This window comes from Crinia signifera, chromosome 2 (assembly GCF_055691185.1).
Source record: "Crinia signifera chromosome 2, ASM5569118v1, whole genome shotgun sequence".
Classification (NCBI taxonomy): domain Eukaryota; kingdom Metazoa; phylum Chordata; class Amphibia; order Anura; family Myobatrachidae; genus Crinia; species Crinia signifera.
This window is the reverse complement of record NC_139218.1, coordinates 341,057,015-341,080,094: the sequence shown is the minus strand read 5'-3', so window position 1 is coordinate 341,080,094 and position 23,080 is coordinate 341,057,015. Positions and strand designations below refer to the sequence as shown.

General features: G+C 44.1%; 1 protein-coding gene across 2 annotated transcripts in view; it reads right to left on the bottom strand.

The window, feature by feature from the left end:
* CALCOCO1 (calcium binding and coiled-coil domain 1) overlaps window positions 1-23,080 on the bottom strand; it is a 52,681-nt gene that overhangs the window by 16,659 nt on the left and 12,942 nt on the right. For both annotated transcript variants that reach the window (XM_083169557.1, XM_083169556.1), the window contains exons 2-9: window positions 18,759-18,924; window positions 16,908-17,010; window positions 13,976-14,166; window positions 11,744-11,902; window positions 10,352-10,500; window positions 6,415-6,505; window positions 5,940-6,194; window positions 709-834 (exon numbers count right to left, since the gene is read on the bottom strand). In XM_083169557.1, the coding sequence (XP_083025683.1) occupies window positions 709-834; window positions 5,940-6,194; window positions 6,415-6,505; window positions 10,352-10,500; window positions 11,744-11,902; window positions 13,976-14,166; window positions 16,908-17,010; window positions 18,759-18,905 (1,221 nt within the window). In that variant the 5' untranslated portion in view covers window positions 18,906-18,924. The remainder of the gene's footprint in view (window positions 1-708; window positions 835-5,939; window positions 6,195-6,414; window positions 6,506-10,351; window positions 10,501-11,743; window positions 11,903-13,975; window positions 14,167-16,907; window positions 17,011-18,758; window positions 18,925-23,080) is intronic.

Sequence of the window (23,080 nt, the reverse complement as noted above, 5' to 3'; positions counted from 1 at the left end):
TTGTCTCGGTGATGCCGCACTATAAGAAAATGATTGGTTAATGCAGACAGTAAGTTTTCCTGTGGGCCGTTAGCAGGGCAGCTCCCACTCACACAGCAGCTAAGTGCTGAGCTGCATGCAGGGAGGCAACAACATGAGATATAAGCGTATTAGTTGGTAGTAATGAAGAAATATTAAAATCCACTGGAAATGATTTGGTGAATATAGGTTAAAGAACACTTTAGTTCAGTGATGGCTAACCTTGACACTCCAGTTGTTGTTGAACTACACATCCCAGCATTTCCTGCTAGTTTTACTATGTGGCCATGCTCAAACTGATGCAGGGCATGCTCGGATGTGTAGTTCAACAACAACTGGAGTGTCAAGGTTAGCCATCACTGCTTTAGTTTGTGGTGATGGCCAATTATGTTTAAATCTTTAATTTAATTAAATTTAATCCATATCTGTCTATACCTAATATTTTATGTCACATAAATAGTATATTACCAAGTTACCCAATGGAAAATAATTGCAATCTGTGCTATTTCATTTAGCAAAACACAAACAAATGCAGAGAATATAACGTTAGGTCTTCTAAGCAGCTTGTCATTCTATGTAACAGAGGTAGGTATTTGGGTGTTGGTTAGACTCTCCTCCATCTTTGTGACATGCTCATGATAGCAGTGGCTATACTGCCAATGTTTGTTCTGTGCGATGCTTGTCTCGTACCTGACTGGCATCTTTCTCCTGGTTTAGCTTACACTGAAGTGTTTGCCTCTGGCTTCTCTCTTCATTTAGGCTGCTCTCCAAATTCAGCTTCTCTGCCTTCAAATTTACTATCTGGTCCCTCTTGGCCTGAAACACAAAACAATAGTCACAGATCAGTAGTTACAGTTCATGGGCAGAGACTGCAAGAGGCTACTAAATCATTTTCTTGTGTTCATAGTTTTTGTCTAATGTTAGAATAGCTGTATCATTTTCCTGTCGGAGAACTATTTGTTTATACTGTTTAAGTGTTTCTTACATTATTTAAGGGGCATACACACGGGGCGATTTTAACCCCATTTCTAAGAAATCTGACTAGAAATGAAGCACGGATCACTCAGTGTGTATGGCATCTGATATAGAAACATTGTCCTTAACCACAAGTGTCTGATGATAGAGAAACATTGTACCAACAAATCAATACAATATTATTTTACTAAATAAGGAATTAAAGAAACACACACAGCCTGCGATAAGAATTTAATACTTGTATTAATAACAAAAAAAAGTTTTGTTACTTGTTTAGTTTCACGGCGGCCGATTTATCTGATGCGATATCGGCTGATCCAATGCGATTTTTTACCTGTTCATAACCCCACTATCCACTACGCATGGAGCTGATTTTATATAGCGTGGCGAGCGGATGCGGATTACTGCGCTCGCCACACTATATAAAATCAACTCCATGCGTAGTGTATCACATCCGATATATCGGCCGCCATGAAACTAAACAAGTACCAAAATGTCTTAAAATAAATAAAAGTTATGTTTTAAATTAACTTCATCTTTTCAAACAGTGCACCAACAAAGAGACAATCTTTTTTCTCTCTTTCTTCTTGCTGGAACCGGGTGATGCAGGATACCGTACATCGCTATCGCCCGCAGAGAGAGACAGTGGAAAGGTGGAAAATGCAGTTTAATGTTAATAAATGTAAAGTAATTCATTATGGGAACAAAAATGAACAAGCTACTTATAGGCTAAATGGAGTTATTATAGGGAATTCTGCTGTAGAGAAGGACTTGGAGGTCATCATAGATGAAAAATTGGGTAATAGTGCACACTGCTTAAGTGCAGCAGCAAAAGCAAACTGGACACTGGCATGCATTAAAAGAGGAATGGATTCAAGGGATGCCAATGTGATGTTGCCTCTTTACAAGGCATTGGTGAGACCACACTTATATACTGTGTTCAGTTCTTGGCACTGCACCTTAAAAAGGACATAAATGAATTGGAACAGGTACAGAGAAGGGCGACTAAGCTAGTAAAAGGTCTTGAATCACTAGAATACAAAGATAGGTTAACCAGGCTGAATATGTTTTCACTTGAGAAACGGAGGTTGAGAAGTGATATGATTAGTATGTTCAAGTACAGGATTGGGAACGATATAGAACTGGGAGACGATTTTTTCACTAACAGGCCTATACTTAGGACACGCGGAAATGTACTGAGACTTGAGGAAAATAAATTCTATAGTGAATTAAGAAGAGGATTCTTCACCATTAGAGCAGTAGAATTCTGGAACTCATTGCCGGTGGGGGTGATTACAGCAAATACTGTTATTGAATTTAAATCAAAACTGGATGCATTTTTGGCCACTAGGGGAATCATATAGATATGACTTACTCAAGTCAGTTGTTACAAGTTAGATAGGTTGAACTCGATGGACTAACGTCTCTTTTCAGCCTTAATTACTAGGTTACTATGTTACAGTACATACACTGTCTATCCTGCTAGATCGCGGGGTTTTGCCTATAAAGAACAGGCAAAACCCCACTCAGCACGATTGCTCAGCACACATTGTGTGCCGCGATGTGTGCTGAGCGATCTGTGCTTAGCACGTCGCTCAGCACGGAGGCATTGTCGCCCCGTGTATACAGGGCTTCACAGTATGCGATTTATCGCATGTAAAAAATGGCCCAATAAGTGCCAAATCGTACTTAATACACTCAGTCTACTTTTTGAGGGGCCATAATGTAATCTGCGCTGTGAGGGATCTGTGCAGGGTGTGGAATGATGGGTGCTGGGATCTGTGCTGTTCTTGGAGAAAGGTGCTGTGCAATAATCTGTGCTATGAGAGGTGCTCTGCTTAAAGAGGGGTGCTGGGTGAGCGGTGGGGTGCTGTGCTGAGAGAGGGCTTCTGAGTGGGGTGCTATGCTGTATGAGGAGTGCTCTACAATTAGGAGTGCTGTGAGGGGAGTGAATGAGGTGCTGTGCTATGAGGGCAGAATGTGCTTTGATTGGAGAATGCCTTCTGAGGAGGGGGTATAACAGGCTTTCCCCTAAAACCTGTTCCTTTTAATCTTTAATCTCAGTGTGCTGTGAGGGGAAAGCCTGGGTTCTGCTTGAGTACTAGTCAATTCCTTAGTCACCAAATTGGTTAGGGTCGCCTCTGAATTTGCCTCATTCATTTAAAGCTTTTATAATAAATCGGTACTCTTTACCTAGAAGGGCGCCAGCGATTGAAATCGCGGGCATCGGGGGTAAAAAATCGCGGCCATCGCGGGCATCGCGGGTACATTAAAATCGGGTACCCGCGATGACCGCGATTTTCCCATAGGGATCAATGTTAAAAACGGTGATTGACCGCGATTTTAATGTTAAATGCCTCAATGCCCGCGATTTGGCCATAGGAATCAATGTTAAATGGGCCACAGAGCCCTAATAGTCACCGTGAACTCTGAAATGGCCCCCACAATTGTTAACGCCACCCCACGATCAACGTCAACCTGAAGTGTGGCGAGCGCAGCGAGCCCGCGAGGGGCGGCGGTACGCGTCCTCCGACCTTTTCATGCCCTACTATCCACGTCGGCGTGGAGTTGAGAATAGAATAGTGTGGCGAGCGCAGCGAGCCACCGAGCCCGAAGCGTGGCGAGCGGACGCGGATACCTTCACAGGTAAACGCGTCCCCTAGCGGGCTTCACAGGTGTCCGCTTTTCGCCACGGACACCTGTGAAGCCCGCGAGGGGACGCGTATAACTGTGAAGGTATCCGCGTCCGCTCGCCACGCTTCGGGCCTCGGTGGCTCGCTGCGCTCGCCACACTATTCTATTCTCAACTCCACGCCGACGTGGATAGTAGGGCATGAAAAGGTCGGAGGACGCGTACCGCCGCCCCTCGCGGGCTCGCTGCGTTCGCCACGCTTCGGGTTGACGTTGATCGTGGGGTGGCGTTAACAATTGTGGGGGCCATTTCAGAGTTCACGGTGACTATTAGGGCTCTGTGGCCCATTTAACATTGTTTCCTATGTAAAAATCGCGGGCATTGAGGCATTGAACACTAAAATTGGGTCCAATCTGATTTTTAACATTGGTCCCTATGGGAAATCGCGGCCATCGCGGCCATCGCGTCGCACCCGATTTTTAGTGCATTCGATGGTCGCGATGGGCGCCCTTCTAGGTAAAGAGTACCAATAAATCTCCTATCTGTAGTTGGTACACAGTGTGGCTGTTTTGTTACTTCTCATTTAGATAATGTTCCTGCTTCAAATGTAAGCATACTAAACTCTTCTGCTAGTGAGGAGAGAAGGGGATAGAAAGGGTTAATGCATCGTATGAAATAGCAGGACCCTGGACTACGTGCATTGCTGGCATTAAGAGATGACCTGGAGTCCAGCAGATGGGACCAGTGTGTGCAGGTGGACAGGATAAGGCAGGAAAGAACACAAGATGACAGAGGGCCCTGCCTGGGAGAGTATACGGTCATTAGGTTGACATGCATTGAGTCGACCACTGATGGTCGACATGGCTTAGGTCAACACATGAAATAGCTTGACATGGCTAAAGTCGACAGGGTGGGAAGGTAGACACAAGCATTAGGTTGACAATGGTATAAGTTTTTCACTTTTTTTGAGCCGACACATGCCGACAGGTGGTATTTCATGCCCTACCATTAACTAGGGCATGGAGGGAGAATGGAGTAGAAGGCCTGAAGCATAGTGAGCGCAGCGAACTATGCGTGAGGACACGGAACACTTTGACAGTGTCCATGTTGACCCGATTAAGGACAAAAAAAGTGAAAATTCATGTCAACCTTTTGAATGTTGACCTAATGCTTGTGTTGACCTCCCAACACTGTCGACCTTAGCCACGTTGACCTATTTCATGTTTTGACCTAAGCCATGTTGACCTTCAGTGGTCGACCCGATGACCCACACCCCTTGCGTACAGTCTACATAGGAAGAATTTGATAAAGGACACGGTAGCACAGAGTGGGGATGATGGAGGAGGAAAGTCGCCAGTCTTTTATGAAAATATATAAGCCCAAAGCAGAGTTGATCGCTATTGTGCAAATTCACAATCCTATCGATTATCGAATGACTGCGTATACATCATAGCACAAGGCCAAATAGCACCAAAAATAGTAAAAATATTAAATCGTAATTTAACGATCGTAATTTAGGGGTGGGAATGGTCCATTTTCAGGTATGCCCAGGCATTATAAGGGAAGGATTGTGACATCAGCCTGTGTCTGTGGCTCAAATTTGCACAGAATGAAAAAAATCGATGGTGAGTGAAATGCGTCCAATTATGCGGCCGGATAACGGATTGAAATTTCACTCACAGATTTACACAGCGCGGGGTTTCACTCTCTCTAAACAACTAACTACTCGCAGTCATCTGAAAATCTTCAGATGAGTGATCAGGTCTGAATTAGGCCCATAGTTTTCAAAGCATTGGTGGGTGGTGGATAATATAGGAGTGCCACAGATGTGGAGCAACACATAGAAGGGGGGGGGGGGTGTGTAAGATAACAGTCACTGCCAGGGCAGAGAGGGCGATGTAAGGAGGCGTCGGTCAGAGAAACTGGAGACAAATTATGAGGAGGTGAAGATGTGTGAAATTTTATTGAAACCAGACCATTCAGTGACCACAATGCAACAATGCTGTTCTTTATTATGGCTAAATGTGCAATGTTATTGCAACCACTTGGCTCTGGTACTTATAGAGATGGCTGTTGTCACTGTAATACAGGCTCCTGGAGGTGTAAATTGTGGGAGGTCAGTGATCAGATTGGAACTAGACATTACAGATCTTACACATCATTATAACATCCCTGAGTGTGAAGCGTAAGACTTCATTTTGTATTGTTTTTTCATGATTACTACAAGTGACTTCATAAAAGCAATCAATAGGAGGAAGAATGATTAAGAAATAATTATTAACAGTTCCCGAAATGCCTCCTTATCCCACATTACCTCCATACTGTGATTCAGTGTGGCCTTCTCCTGCCACCACTGTCCCATTCCCTCCTTGTATCTCAAACTCAGGTTAGATACTTTAATGGCAAGGTCAGCGGTTTCAAGTCGACTTTTGTGAAGGTCGGAGATGGTGCGGTCCCGGATCGAGGAGACCGTAGCTAGCTCCTCCCCCAACAGCATCACCTTCTGCTGGCTTGCGGAGAGTATGTCCTCTGTGCAGCGCAGCTTTTCTCTCAGTGCGTCCACCTGCAGCTACACAAACACAGAGAGAACCTCAGCGCATAATCAGCACAACAGGCCAAGACTGGTAACCATGCACTGTTCTCAGCCTGTAATAAACAAACTTCCTGGATACCCAAAAGAATGTTTTTACTTTGAAAATGGGCAATTATTTCAAAGAACTATTTAATGGCTTTCGCTTAAAGCAGCTGCTGTCCCCACTCCATCATATGAATGCACAGTCCTCACAAACCTGGCAGTGCTCCAGCTCAGAAGTGGCCTCTGTAAGATGTTGCTTTAACTCCTCTATGTCTGCATCAAGCGAGGCATTTCTTGTCCCCAGCCTAAGGGTAAAGAAAACCAGTAAGCAGGGTACATAAATAATGTACCTTCTAGAACACAATACTACAATACTACTTCCACCATTTTAGATCATTTAGCCACAAGGGGGCACAATGGCCCTTGTTCAGGTTGCGAATTTCGCAGGCTTGCGATTCCACCAGTCACCGCCTGCACAGCCGCCCCCCCTCCCCCCCCCGCACGGTGCTATTACCTGCAGGCATGCAAACGGATGATTTGCATACTCATCCATTCTAAGCCTTGCGTGCGGGCACAAAATCATTTGATGGTCGCATATCGAATGATTTCTCAAGCGATCGCAATTGAAAGACACCCCTGTGGTGCTTTACATCTGCGAGTGCCTGTACAGAAAGCGGGTGGGCAGCTGACATCCGCTAATGTCAGATGCCCACCCCCCGCACCAATGGGGAATTACCATGAGAACGCCCAGTGAATCCCCTGGCCCACAAACTCACACCCCCTAATGTGTGCGAGGGCTAGCGAAAAATCTATGTATATATATATACAGAACAAGTTTCTACTGCGAAGAAGTGTAAAGGAAATTATAGTCTGCATTCGTATCACATTATAGGCTCATCCAATTGGCTTAGACCACACAATGGGTCCTCTATTGTGAGCATTCCCAACCTCGGTCCTCAGTGCACACTAAAGTGTAGATTTACTAAAGTGTGCCTTGAGGACCGATATTAGGAATGCCTGCTCTATGGGGAGAAGGTGGCAGATGGGGGACAATATTTACAAGAGTATTTAAGCCCAAAATGTAAAATATAACGGTACTTGTGGAGTATCACGGCTCCCATCGTATGGCATCGTATGCCATATGTAGTGGCATACGATGGCATACGATGCGATGCAATGTTTTACCGATTTTTGAGCATTTTTGCTCAAAAATCGTATGCCATGGCATCGCATCGTATGCCATATGTAGTGGCATACGATGTCATACGATGCGATACGATGTTTTACCGATTTTTGAGCAAAAATGGTCAAAAATCGGTAAAACATCGCATAACATCGTATGCCATATGTAGTGGCATACGATGTCATACGATGCGATACGATGTTTTACCGATTTTTTAGCAAAAATGGTGAAAAATCGGTAAAACATCGCATGGCATCGTATGCCATCGATGCGATACGATGTTTTACCGATTTTTGAGCATTTTAGCTCAAAAATCGTATGCGATCGCATCAGATGCCATACGATGGCATCCGATGCGATGGCACCCGATTTTGCACTGAAATGCATCAGAATGCATTGAAATGTGGGTACTTGTGGAGTATCACGGCTCCCATCGTATGGCATCGTATGCCATATGTAGTGGCATACGATGGCATACGATGCGATGCGATGTTTTACCGATTTTTTAGCAAAAATGGTGAAAAATCGGTAAAACATCGCACGGCATCGTATGCCATCGATGCGATACGATGTTTTACCGATTTTTGAGCATTTTAGCTCAAAAATCGTATGCGATCGCATCGGATGCCATACGATGGCATCCGATGCGATGCGATGGCACCCGATTTTGCACTGAAATGCTTCAGAATGCATTGAAATGTGTATTAAAGTAGTGAAATGCCCCCAAATGCCATTTTTCATAGTGCACCACCCCCACTATCAACGTCAACCCGAAGCGCGGCGAGCGCAGCGAGCCCGCGAGGGGCGGCGGTACGCGTCCTACGACCTTTTCATACCCCCACTATCCACGTCGGCGTGGAGTTGAGAATAGAATAGTGTGGCGAGCGCAGCGAGCCACCGAGCCCGAAGCGTGGCGAGCGTAGCGAGCCCCGCTAGGGGACGCGGATACCTGTAAAGCCCACGAGGAGACGCGTATAGCTGTGAAGGTATCCGCGTCCCCTCGCGGGGCTCGCCACGCTTCGGGCTCGGTGGCTCGCTGCGCTCGCCACACTATTCTATTCTCAACTCCACGCCGACGTGGATAGTGGGGGTATGAAAAGGTCGTAGGACGCGTACCGCCGCCCCTCGCGGGCTCGCTGCGCTCGCCACGCTTCGGGTTGACGTTGATAGTGGGGGTGGTGCACTATGAAAAATGGCATTTGGGGGCATTTCACTACTTTAATACACATTTCAATGCATTCTGATGCATTTCAGTCCAAAATCGGGTGCCATCGCATCGCATGCCATCGTATGGCATCCGATGCGATAGCATACGATTTTTGAGCTAAAATGCTCAAAAATCGGTAAAACATCGTATCGCATCGTATGCCACTACATATGGCATACGATGTCATTCGATGTTTTACCCATTTTTGCTCAAAAATCGGTAAAACATCGTATCGCATCGTATGACATCGTATGCCACTACATATGGCATACGATGTTATGCGATGGCATACGATTTTTGAGCAAAAATAGTCAAAAATCGGTAAAACATCGCATCGCATCGTATGCCATCGTATGCCACATGCGATGCGATGCGATGCGATTTTTAGCATACGATCTGCATACGATGCAGGTCGTGGGAGCCGTGATACTCCACAAGTACCAATATAACACTATCCAAAGTGTTTTTTGCTTTGAATGATCTTGCCATTTTAACATTCTTACTTTCAACAACCTGAGAAGCGGTGGCTTTTGCAAGACGCAGCATATTAAACTGACCTCATAGTTTTTGAATTGCTATAAAATAATTTCAGTTCCTGTAATGAATGAAGTAGCTTTTAAAAATAAGGGTACTTGTTTCCTAGCACGGCTCCAGCGATTTTAATTGTATCCATCAGGTCAGAAAAAATCGGGTCGATCGCATCGCATGCAACCAAATCGCATGTGATGCGATCGACGCGATTTTTACATTGGAACCAATGTAAAATGGTCCCTGAGACCTGATTTTACATTGGCGCCAATGTTCATTGTATACCCACCCTGATGGGTCAAATGCCCCCCCAATGTTAACGCCACCCCACGATGAACCCCAACCCAAAGCGTGGCGAGCGCAGCGAGCCCGCGAGGGGCGGCGGTATGCGTCCTCTGACCTTTTCATACCCCCACTATCCACGTTGGCGCGGAGCTGATAATATATAGTGTGGCGAGCGCAGCGAGCCACCGAGCATGAAGCATGGCGAGCACAGCGAGCCCCGCGAGGGGACGCGCATTACTTCACAGGTATTACGCGTCCGCTCGCCACGCTTCGGGCTCATATAGCTTGCCACGCTATATGTAATCAACTCCACGCCGACGTGGATAGTGGGGGTATGAAAAGGTCGGAGGACGCGTACCGCCGCTCCTCGCGTGCTCACTACGCTTCGGGTTGTCGTTCATCAAGGGGTGGCGTTAACAATGGGGGGGCATTTCACATACAAATTACCCATCAGGAAGGGTATACAATCAAAAATCGGGTATGGTGGGCCATTTAACATTGTTCCCTATGTAAAATCGGGTCCATTGCATTGGTCGCATTGTATGCCATTATAATGGCATACAATGGACCCGATTTTACATAGGAATTTAACATTGAGTACAATGCATTCAATGTTAAATCGCGTCGGTCGCATCGCATGCCATTATAATGGCATGCGATGGACCCGATTTTCTAATTGTCGGAAAAGGCTAAAAATAGCCCAAAATCGCGTCGGTCGGGTCCCATCTCATACCTTATGCGATGGGACCCGATGGGCGCCGTGCTAGGAAACAAGTACCAAAATAAGAAAAATAAAATAAATAAAAAGTGTATTGTAAATGAGTCAAGTTCTATTAATACACTCTTTTTTTTTTTAAGTAAAAGAAAAGGATAAAACTGGCAATTAGGAGACTTGTGCGTCACATAAATGTAAAACGAGGTGGTAAAGAAAAGAAAACTGGTTTGTACATGTCAAGATCTTTCTCCTTCTCCAGCAACTTCAGACTCATAACGTGGATGTCACCCTCCAGTTGTAGAATGTGATCTTGGTGCTCGGCTTCCTTGGTGCTCAGGTCATCGCGTTCCTCCCTTACTATCTGTTCTCTCAAGGAGAGCTCCTGGCAAACAGATGGACAAGCTATTAGGGAGTACGGTTCTTGAAGAGCTGTGCACAAAAACAAAGTGTTTGCACTACAAACTATGTAGAGAAATGACCCAAGGCCTAAAGTACAGGTCATACTGTGTCTATTTACAGAGCACTGTAAACACGCACCTTGTGCAAAGATGTAAATCAGCCCAATGCCGACATCTACCAGCTGATGAGGTTTTTTAAAAAAGAACATCCTACTATGGCACAACATAACTTATGGCTCTGGAGTTGTGCTCATTTAAAGTCTATTTCCCCATTGTTTGATGTTTAGATAACATATTTCATATAGATAAACTAGTTAAAAGGACATCAACATGACAGATTCTGCAATGGACTTTCACTGTGAGCTGTGACCGTTTTTACTACAAACTCTCCACTCCACCCCCAGTCTCTATCTGCTCCTACATTTGATCTATGTCTTCACAGCTCCCTCTCTCCATATCCAGTAAGCTTGAAACAGATCAGTGTCCCTGCAAAAATTGGTTTCAATTTCTGTTATGACATCTTTAAGCACACAAAGGAGAAATGTGGTCTGTCGAGTCGCCTCTAGTGCTCACTGGCAGTACTTCACCTCCTAGAGTTGAGGAGTAGTTAGCCTTTTAGATAGAATTTTATAAACACTACACTATATAGATAGGACAGCACGGACAGTGTAATGGTTAGCATTACTGCCTCACAGCGCTGAGGGAGTGGGTTCGATTCCCACCATGGTCCTAACTGTGCTGAGTTTGTATATTCTCCCCGTACTTGCGTGGGTTTACTCTGGGTACTCCAGTTTCCTTCTCCCACAATCCAAAAATATACTGGTAGTTAAATTGTATCCCAACAGATTGTAAGCTCCACTGGGGCAGGGACTCATGTCTTCTCCTGAATCCTGACTGGAATGGATCATAAATGTCATGGGTTGACAAGTGGGTCTCTAGTTGAGTTGCAACCACTTTCTCAATAACCTTTCCTAGAAAAGGAAGATTTGATACTGGCCTGTAGTTGGTCATGCAGTCAGGGTCTAAAAAAGATTTTTTGAGAAGTGGTCTGACTGTTGCTTCCTTTAGTGGTTTGGGAAAAACACCTGTCTGCAAAGAGCATTAAACTATATACAAGTCATGAAAACAGGGGCAAGGCTGTAACATTACTGGATCCTGTTTTCTGTGTACTTATGGATGCGCGATATGGCACCCTGCGCAATCTAAAAGAACAGTGACGACGTGTACCTGGTACTGGCGGCTGAGTATTGCCCGTTCATTGTCAGATGTCTCCAGCGTAGCCTCCAGCTGTCTGATTTGTTTCTTTAGAGCGCTCACCTCCTCTTCTAGTGCAAGTCTCACTCTCATTAGATAATTTCGCTCCTGCTGGGACAACTCCAGCTGTTGCTGTGGGGTAAATACAATGCACTATATTATTAGAACACATATTAACCATCAATAATGCCATACACTTCTGTGCAAAATAAACTTTTAATTAAAAAAAAAGTGACAAAAATACATGTGTGAAATATCCTGTGACATAATTTCCTTATTTTTGGCTAGTAATAATGTCATATTTCACATATTGGGAGTAGTGTTGTCACTCCTGTAACATAACATTATATTTGGTGAGCATAAATGGCCCTGACTCTTTCTGTCTATCAAATTGTGAGGGGATTGCGTTTATATATTTTTGCTTTTTCTGTGGTCTTTTTGGCTCATGCATGTGCGCAATGATCCGTACGCATGCATAGCCATTTTCAAGACACAACTGCGATCAGGTGTGAATAACCCCATAGTCAATTCAGACCAGTGCCATGGGTGTGTGGTGTTTGCATTTTTTCCTTTAGTGATCACTTTCTACAAATACAAATTGGTAGGTTAATGTTCCTGCCGAAAACCAACAGCAGGGCATGTCTGTGTGGGAAGATTATGGCCTGCAGCAGGAATACTGACCCTTAGCTGCCCTCCATGATATCGCAACACAACAGGGCAAGGCTGCTGGGCCAAGGAAAACTTGAGAGAACACAGAGCATCCCAATGACAATCTGAGCAGCTCTGCAGAGGCTTTCTTCTGGGACAGATAAGCAGCCATAGCATCTAAGGATGCATCTGGCACCATACATGTCAAATAAGGATTCCATGGGTGCTGTCAGTGCCACCCCAAAGCCTTGCACCATGTACTGTGGCACCACTCTTCCACTATAACTACAGTTTTGCAAGAAGGGTAATTTATATTTTCAGCAGATTTTGTTGCCACTAAAGGCCCCCATACACTATGTGACTTCTCTGAGGGGAGAAGTCGCATACATTTCCCCCGTGAGCCGCCAGGCAGCTTCCTGGGAGGCTCACGTGTGATTTGGCCCTTGATGTGCCATTTTTTTGTGATTTATCGCATGCAAAGTCTCTCGGGGAGCTGCATCTGCGGCAGGGGGCAGGAGAATTCAAAAAACCCTAAATGTATGGAGCTCTCTCAGCCAATCAGTGGCCGCCTATTCTTTTGAATGTTTTTTTTTTCCCCAAATCTCCTGCCTCCGCCCCTGACACTCAGGGGTTGGACCTATGGCCAGAATCGGACACGATACCCCGCAGGTGCTTTTTAGTGGGCAGGAGATTTGATGTGCCGCTGACGGGTCCAATTTATCTTATGTTCTGCAGGTCCGACCTCCGACTCTGGTCCGATGCGCATCGGATCAGATGTCATACACATGCTGAAATTGGGTCAAATCGCATAGTGCAGTGGTTCCCAAACTTTTTTGAATCACGGCACCCTAGAGTATCAGAATATTTTTCAGGGCACCCAAAGGCCAAAAGTTTGTTACCAAAAATAAAAAAAATTATTAAAGTTGTACTTAAATGTCATCCTTAGGTCCAGTTTATCAACATATTTTATAATTGAAAGCCACAAGCACTGATTTTGCCTATTACATTGACCATAAATAATTTGAATTGGTTCTGGACCAACAACCTGAGGCACCATTGCAACTGCTCCGAGGCAACCCAGGGAGCTTAGGCGCACAGTTTGGGAACCACTGGCATAGTGTATGAGGGCCTTAAGGCAGGCAGTGAGTTAGGCAGTGAGTTACCCTTCCTCCCTCAGGGAATACAGTTTCCAGTAACATCACAGTACAGGCATACTGACAGTAAGTTCCATTTGGCTGGGGAATATTTAAAATATTCTCTGTAAAGTTCTGTGTAATAAGCAGGCACTATATACATATTTAACATGTAAGCAACACTAGTTTTAAAGGACTTAAGACACCTCCATTCACACACGGAATTGGCTTCATGGTTATAGTAGTTTAAGACAATGACAAAAGAAAGCATGGAACCCTCAAAGCAAAAATATTTCTTTAGCACCTCCAGCATAGATTTGTATGAGGAACTCTGATGCCTTACTACTGCTTGTGGGTTGTGTGGTTAAAGTAGTTGTGTCGGGCCCCCTTACAGCCTATGGACTTTTATTACTTTACCAAGTACCTGCAAAAAAGTTGCTTTTGGGACAACCAAGATCATATCCAGAGATGCCTCTTCATCCTCCAAGGTGACCAGGTCTTCTATGGGCCGTGGCTCACTGAACACAAAAGGTTCACTAACGCCTTTCACAACGCCATGCTGATCCACATAACGAAAGTTATACCGTTGCTCCCCAGGGCGTGGGAGATAATAGGCTGTGGGTTAATAAACATTTATTAACAACTCACATAAGAACCAGTTTCATAACTTAATGATGCCACAGTCACCTAGATTTCTACTGAGATGCTCACCAGTGGCTCTGCAAGTCCCAGCGGCTGCGTACAAAGATGCAGCGATGGTTGTAGAACAATCGATTATCAAAGTAGCCCTAATTTTGCACAGTCTATGTGAGACGCTAGAGCCATTGCAGCTGCATATGGGATTACAGCACACTCATAAAATGGTCAGGACATGCCTGGATTGTCACCACTCCCCGTAATCGCCCCCAAATGGTCCTTCACTATCAACTGTATTCTAAATAATGCCCATTGTGGCACATGTACAGTACGACATACGGTATAGGAGTAGCTGGCTGATAACACTAGCCAACAGTGAAAATGCTTCCGAAACAAAAATAGTAATTTCTAGTTTATTCAAGCATGGGAAATACGAATATGGCATTTAAAATGCTGAGTTAGCTCTATGTTCTGAGATATAACCATATTTCATTAAATGCTAGAGAATTTGAGTGATTTTCTAAAAATACTAGGGATTTTTTTATTTTAAATAAATTGTACTTGTGTAGTTTCACAGCGCCCGATATATCGGATGCGATATTGACCGATAAATCGATGCGATCCAAAGCGATTTTTTAACCTGTTAATAACCCCACTATCCACTATGCATGGAGTTGATTTTATATAGTGTGGCTCGCGTAGTAATCCGTGTCCGCTCGCCTCGCTCGCCACACTATATAAAATCAACTCCATGCATAGTGGATAGTGGGGTTATGAACAGGTAAAAATTGCATAGGATCGCATCCGATATATCGGCCGATATCGCGGGCGCCGTGAAGCTACACAAGTACCAAATAAATTGTAGGTTGGTAATCCTTAGTAGAAGGGTTGATAACAAGTTATCGAGTAGAGCGCTGTGATATGAGTGTGCTTTAGCAAAAGCAGCAGTTAAGTGATGGGATAGTCAATCCCAATGGACAAATGGTGGGTACAGGAAGTGGTAAACTGCGCTTGGAATAGTAATGTAACAGGTGTAGTAGATCAAAGGGCTGTTTTAATGAACATAATAGAATATACACATAAAATGCATATAAATTGCAATTGATAAAATATGGTTAAAAAGTCACAGTGAATGAATTGTATTGGTATAGTTACCTTAGTACTTGGATGATCACCCTTTTTTAGCCGCCAGTACTGGGGAAATCCTTCCAGATGGTAGTGAGGGCATATGTTAGTTAATCCAATATTTTGCAGAGACCAGATTTTTCCCACTGCTTTATGATGAAACCGGGTCCTTTAGGAGGTGGCTTTTCTCCAGAGAAAAAAACTCTGTGCCGCGGTGAGTGGATGTTGGATGAAGTCTCTGATGCAATAATTGGGCTTATAGTTGGGGCTCTGATGCGATGATTGGGCTTATAGTTGGGGCTCTGATGCGATAATTGGGCTTATAGTTGGGGCTCCAACTAAAAGCCCAATTATTGCATCGTAGACTTCATCCAGCATCCACTCACCGCGGCACAGAGTTTTTTTCTCTGGAGGAAAGCCACCTCCTAAAGGACCCGGTTTCATCATAAAGCAGTGGGAAAAATCTGGTCTCTGCAAAATATTGGATTAACTAACATATGCCCTCACTACCATCTGGAAGGATTTCCCCAGTACTGGCGGCTAAAAAAGGGTGATCATCCAAGTACTAAGGTAACTATACCAATACAATTCATTCACTGTGACTTTTTAACCATATTTTATCAATTGCAATTTATATGCATTTTATGTGTATATTCTATTATGTTCATTAAAACAGCCCTTTGATCTACTACACCTGTTACGTTACTATTCCAAGCGCAGTTTACCACTTCGTGTACCTGGCAATCCTTAGTACAGGTATCCTGAGTTATTGTCAGCCATATTCTGTTACTCAATATATATGCTACTCATATATGTCACTCAAAATTCATTTTCTCGATTCTCATCTGGACTTCTTTCCTCCGAAATGTGGTGCAGTAAGTGATGAGCATGGTGATAGATTCCACCAAGATATTTCAACTATGGAACGAAGATGTCAGGGTAAATGGGACGTTTCCATGCTTGCAGACTACTGTTGGACGGAGATGCTCCAGGACAAGAGTACAAACGACAAGCAACACGAAGGCTCACTCATAAATAGGTCGTCATACGAAATAGCAAGGCTTGTTATCTTATTTTCTGCTAATTTACCTGTACATAGATTAAATTAAAACAATTGCTACTTCTGTTGTGTACAGATATCCTATTAATATAATATTGTTTTTTTACTACAGAAGTACATGTATCACAAGTAGTGTATCTAAAAAACTAGAGCTAATAAACAAATTCTAAGGTCATATTCGGTTCTGACCCAAATTTAGTAAAACAAAAAAACTATTTTTGTAAAATAAGCAAATAAAAAGTTGTTTTTTGTTGGCTAGTGTAATATCTCAACTGCGTAACAATCAGGTTTGCATCTCTCACCAAGAAAAGTTCTTTAGCACTGTATACAGCATTGCTACTGTACCTAGACATTCTGTTAACCAAAATTCTGGGACTCATGAATATGTAGTAAGTATATGCTCTAGAGCTGCTTGGGCTAACACTGTACAGTTATGTGCTATTGGTACGTGAAAATAATAACATATATCCACTAAAGTCACTATAAATATTTCCCACTACTTTTGTAAACAGCAAAACATTTTTAAGACTCTGACCTTGAAACGGTACACTGCAGTGGGATTCTGATCCATCTGTAGGTGCTTCGGAAGACACTGCCCAGACAAAGGTGTCATAGTTCTGTATAGAGGACGCACCAACCTATTACAGAAACAGTGCATACAGTAAGTTATCTTCAGAATGTAACTTTCAATACTATATGTATGTAGATACAACATTGTGCAAAGGTTTAAGGCAGGTGTACAGAAATGCTGCAAAGTAAAGGTCCATACACACTGGTCGATTATGCCCAGCACGTATGGACAGTGATGATCACTATCATCACTGGGGGGGAAAGCCGCTCAGTGCATAAACACTGAGTGAGTGGCTTCCCCCTGCACAGTGCCGTCAGCGGGGGGAGGAAGGCTTTGCATAATGCAGCGCTATGCAAAGCCATCCTCATAGCTGCTCAACTGCTGGTAATACCATGTTATTTGTGTGTGTGTGTATACCATGTTGTTTTGCGCGGCATTCAGCTCAAACTCGCCCAGTGTGTATGGGCCTTAAGAATGCTTTTAAAAATAGAAGTATTAATACTGGTCCGGTCTTCCTTATCCGTATGTTGCAAAACACGAAATATTCCGAAGACCGTGGTCTTTCAGAATATTTCAGGGTTTCTTTGTTTTTCGTCCTGTCCCCCAGTCCCTTTTTTTTATACTTACCTCATCCCCCGATGTCCACGGTGGCCTCCGGGATCCTCTTCAGCTGCATCTCCGGTCCCAGGGGTGCATTGCGCAAATGCGCCGGTGATGTTACCGGCACGCACTCGCACAATGCACCCCTGGGACCGGAGATGCCGCTGAAGAGGATCCTTAACGCCGCTGTGGACATCGGACGACCACCAGGGGACCAGGTAAGTATGAAAAAAATTTAAATTATTTCCAAAATCCGAAAAAATCCCTTATCCAAAATGTTCGTGGTCCAGAGCATTTTGGATAAGGGATACTCAACCTGTAGTTTTATCACTTATGCAAAGTGAATGAATAGAAGAGAAATCTAAATCAAATCAATATTTGGTATGACCGCCCTTAACCTTTGATTTCTCTTCTGTTCATACACTTTATTTTTATCAACTAACAAAATGCAAACTATCAACACTTAGATTTTTTTTTACAGCATTCTTAAATTTGAGCATTTTTTCCACTCCTGTCTAAAATGTTTGGACAGTACAGTACATATGAAGTAACATATAGGCCCTTATTCTGATCGGTGCGGATATATCCGCGTGCGTTCGGCCCGCCGATGTTTTGTGTCTGCGCATGTGCAGAGGCGTCTCTGCGCATGTGCGAGCGGGGCGTACGGCGAAATTCCGCATGATATGTGAACACTCCGAACAGGGGGTGGAGAGGGGCGTGAAGGGCTATTTGGGCTCATTACCATATGCATACGCCCCGCGTTTCATGGGAGTTCCCATGAAAATGCTGGGCGTACGCATGGTAATGCGGCCGTGACGTACGTGTAGGGGGCGGACATATGACATCGCCGGATGTAATCTGCCTGCCCAGATCTCTGCTTTTGCACGGAAAAATGTCCGTGTGGTCTGAGGTTGCGGGTGCTGGTGGAGCACTCGGTCCTGCATTCGATGGTCTGCGACCATCGAATGATGGGGGAGGTTCCCTTAGATTGAGGAGGCGTATTCCGTGAAAAATACACGTGCGGTCCGTTCGGACAGCTTCTTACCGCATACGGACGGAGTTGGCGATCCGTATGGAAGGCGGGGTTTCGCACGCACGGTCCTGGCCGCATAATCGGCTCCGGCCGCACCGATCAGAATAAGGGCCATAGTGACCAGCATGAGAACGCACAGGTAACATGGCAATAACTGACAAAACACAGAACCACGCTCTCACTTTGAAGATGCCAATCCAGTCACTTGTGGAGCCCTTCATACCGGCTGGTAAGGTGTAGTGACATTCCACTTTTGTATTGGGCACGTAGCTGTGAGCCACATTTAGGAAGCTGACACAAGACACTTGGGACAAAGGGGTGTCCTCCATGATGCTTGACTTCTTCGTTCTATGGATGACAGTAAATAATGATTGTAAAGTTTTGTTCTTACTGTGTAAAAAAGTAAATCATTTATCTATCAAGGGATTACTGAATATTGCAGTGGTTCCCAAACTTGTTTGAATCATGGTGCCCTAAAATAACTGTATCTGTAATTCTTTTAAAATGGCAGGTCAAAAAAAGAGAGGACTCGTTCTTTTTCTGACCTGCTATTTTAAACATAAGGACATTCTTTAGGGTGAAAGTGCTAACCAGGTGGGAGATGACCTATGAATGCTGTGTTGCAAGTTGATATTTATAAGGAGCTGCATGTTTTCAGATAATTTGGAGAATCTCCATACAATTGATAACTATACTAACAAAGTGGCTACCTTTCATTGTATGCTGCCAGTACTGTGCATAACGCATAAGGAGGACTCATTACTAAACATACTAATGGATAGCCACTAATTTGTTGACGACTAGCTGTAGAATTATTGGGAAATCATTCCTATTATGGATTACTAATCAATCCTCCTAAACCTCCAGTTGCCTATTAGAGATTGGTCATCTCTATAGGAGTGTTATTTAGCGATATTAATATAAAAATCTTTTAAGTGTAATATATTTTTGTACTGTTTGCCGGCTATTCTAACATTACTAACCTTTTTTCTTTGAATTATTTTTGTTTTAATAAAGAAAAATAAGGAATTTGGTACTTACCGATAATTCCCTTTCTCCGAGGCAGCAGGGGACACTGCAGTAATGACGTATGAGATAGAGTGGGTGCATTGGAGGAGTTGGCACTTAAGTGAAAAACTTCGTCTGTGGCTGGCTCCTCCCTCCTCTATCTCCCCCCAGACCTCACTCTTAGAAAAACTGTGTCTGAGAGAGGAAGGGGACAGGCAAAGACATGACCACAGACCAGAAATAAAGGACAGTAACTAAGAACAACATGAACAACTGACAATCACCATTCAACCAGAATAGATATATCAAAAACATACTGCTAAGTCAGGACCAAGCAGAACTACTGCACAAACATGGCAGGAAACTAAGCGCTGGGAGGGCGTGCAGTGTCCCCTGCTGCCTCGGAGAAAGGGAATTATCGGTAAGTACCAAATTCCTTATTTCTCCTACTGCAGCAGGGGACACTGCAGTAATGACGTATGAGATAATACCAAAGCCACTACACCCGGGAGGGCGAGCGCTGAGGATCCTGTAAGACAGCTCTGCCGAAAGAAGAATCTTCTCTGGCAAATCTATCAAACTTGTAAAATTTTGCGAATGTATTGAAGCCGACCCAAGTGGCTGCTCTACAAACCTGTGTTAAAGAAACCCCCCTGGCAGCCGCCCAGGAAGTACTGACCGATCTAGTAGAGTGGGCAGATATAAGAGAGGGTGCCTGTAGGTGAGCTCTTGCATAAGCCTCCTTAATCGTAAGGCACAACCACCTGGCCAGAGTTTGCTTTGAAGCTGGCCATCCCCTCTTGTCTGCCCCATACAACACAAACAAGGTCTCAGTCTTTCGAAAAGGAGCAGTTCTGTCGACATAGATGCGTAAGGCCCTTACAACATCTAATTTTTCTGAAGACCCAGATAAGACCGGAACCACAATGGGCTGGTTCACGTGGAACTTAGAAACCACTTTAGGAAGGAAGTTAGGTTGGGTTCTAATTTCTGCACGATCTCTGTGAAAAACCAGGAAAGGGGAGCGACATAGCAAAGCCCCCAATTCTGACACCCTTCTGGCCGAAGCCAGGGCAAGTAGCATAACAGTTTTCCACGTCAACCATTTGATGTCCACCGAACCAAGAGGCTCAAAAAGGTCGGACTTCAGAAAATCCAACAGAAGACTCAAATCCCATGGTTCGGACGGTGGAACAAAGGGAGATTGCAGACGTAAAGCCCCTTTAAGAAATGTTTGCACTTCAGAAATAAGTGCTAATTTTCTGTTGAAGAATACCGATAAGGCAGAAATTTGGACCTTAATGGACCCCAACCGAAGACCCTTATTCAAACCCGACTGGAGAAATTCCAAGAGTCGAGGAAGTTGAAAAACTGCTCTCTCTACCTTTTTCCTCTGACACCATGCCACGTAAGACTTCCAGATACGATGATAATGTTTGGAAGTCACCTCCTTCCTAGCCCTGAGCATGGTGGGGACTACTGCAACAGGAATACCCCGCCGTTTTAACAAATCGGCACCAACAGCCACGCCGTCAAACGTAGCTGCGTCAAGCCGGGGTAGGAGAATGGTCCTGGCTGCAGTAGATCTTCCCTGAGTGGGAGACGCCAAGGGACATCGGCCTGGAGAAGCTTCAGGTCCGAATACCAAGCCCTTCTTGGCCAGTCCGGGGCTATCAATATCACTCCGTTTGAGTACCTGTGCTAACAGGGGAAAGGGAGGGAAGATGTAAATGAGGTCGAAAACCCAGGGGATCGACAACGCATCCACAGCCAGAGCTGCTGAATCCCTCTACCTGGCACAGTATAAGGGAGGACGGTGAAGTAATATCAACAACTTCAAAAAAGAGTTTTAATATTGACACGTTTATCAACTGTACGACTAATTATGTAATATATCTACTTATATGTCCTTGTGAAACATATTACGTATGGCGTACTATTCGTCCTCTTAAAGTTAGAGTGCTTGAACATAGAAGAAATATTGTTAAAAAATGCACCAATCACAGCATCCCAAGGCATTTCGCTGAGTTCCATGGGAGTGATCCCGTAGGCTTGAGAGTGGTGGGTTTAGAACATATAGCCATAACTAGCCGAAGAGGAGATCACTTCAGGAACTTATGTCGACAGGAGGCAGCGTGGATCCTCAAGCTAGAAACACTCAAGCCACAAGGCTTGAATGAAACAATAGATCTTGAGTTTATCTAGCATTATTTTACCCTCTCTGCACATTCTTATAAACGTACATTGTGCTCCCTTTTTCCCTCTCTCTTAGTATATTTATGGATTGAATAAAAACCTCCTTATCCTCGTCTTGATCTTCCATTCCCCCCTTTCCCCCCCCTCCCCCCCTCTTTTCTTGTATATGAGCTAATGGTAATTTTTCCTCATTCTTAATCATATATATCTGCCCTTGATGTATCTGTATTTTGAATGAGATAATATAAAAGGAATATGCCTGGAAAAAAACTGTTTTACTTCTATCACTGCATATATACAATGAATATCATATATTCGAGGGCTCACTATAATAATGAGTCACAGTTTTTTATGCAGTTTTTCACGGTATTTTATAGTGGTATATCGCTTTAAATGTTGCAAATCAATTTATAATGGTATACATATTGCAAGAAAACATATTAACATTTGTTGTAGAGGTCTGTCAGTATAGCAATGTTTTATTCTTATTTTCGTTTTATCTTGTTATATATACTTCTTATCAAAGTTGTGTAAATGTATATGCATATATGCTGGCCGTTGGATCTTATGGTGAGCATTCTCCCAGCATGAGGTGATTGCACCTGTAGCTGAGTTTAAGATATGGGAGGCACAAATTTCCCCAAGCAACTAACCTAACCGATTCTGATTGGTCTGTCTAAAACCTCCACACCTGTGGGTGATTGCAAGATAGGTATAAGGCAGGACACAGCAGATAACTCCTCATTCTGAATTGAAAAAGCCGCCCTGAGCACGGCGAAACATGTTTTTGAGGACTCTGATATATCCCCACTACTGAGGATTGAGGACTGGAGAGACGTATCAACACTCAACAAATTGTTAAAACGTCCCATTCCCACCTTGGCAACATCGGCAGAGTGGCCACACGGCCCGGCCATTATCCCGGATACCGGAGAGGACGCAGCAGCTGTGATCAGCTTAATCTACCACCTGCTTCCCTTCCACAATACAGCAATCCGGCGTGCAGTAAGCAGGCGCCGCGAGGTGTCATCGGACCCCGCACAACATACAGGAGGCGCCCTGCTGGACACGGTCACAAAGCCACGGACCAAAATCAACTGCGCGAAGCAGTAAGTACCGCATCTGTGACTGTTATTTTTTCCTCAGACCTGGGACGCTATACATAAAAACAGCTGAGCACTTCAGTTACCTCACTGGGGGTTTCAAAAGTGGAATACAAATCATCCCAATGTGATGCTATACCATCTGATTGCGCACTGATGGGACATTTTCCCTATACCAGGGTTTAACAGCAAGTTAC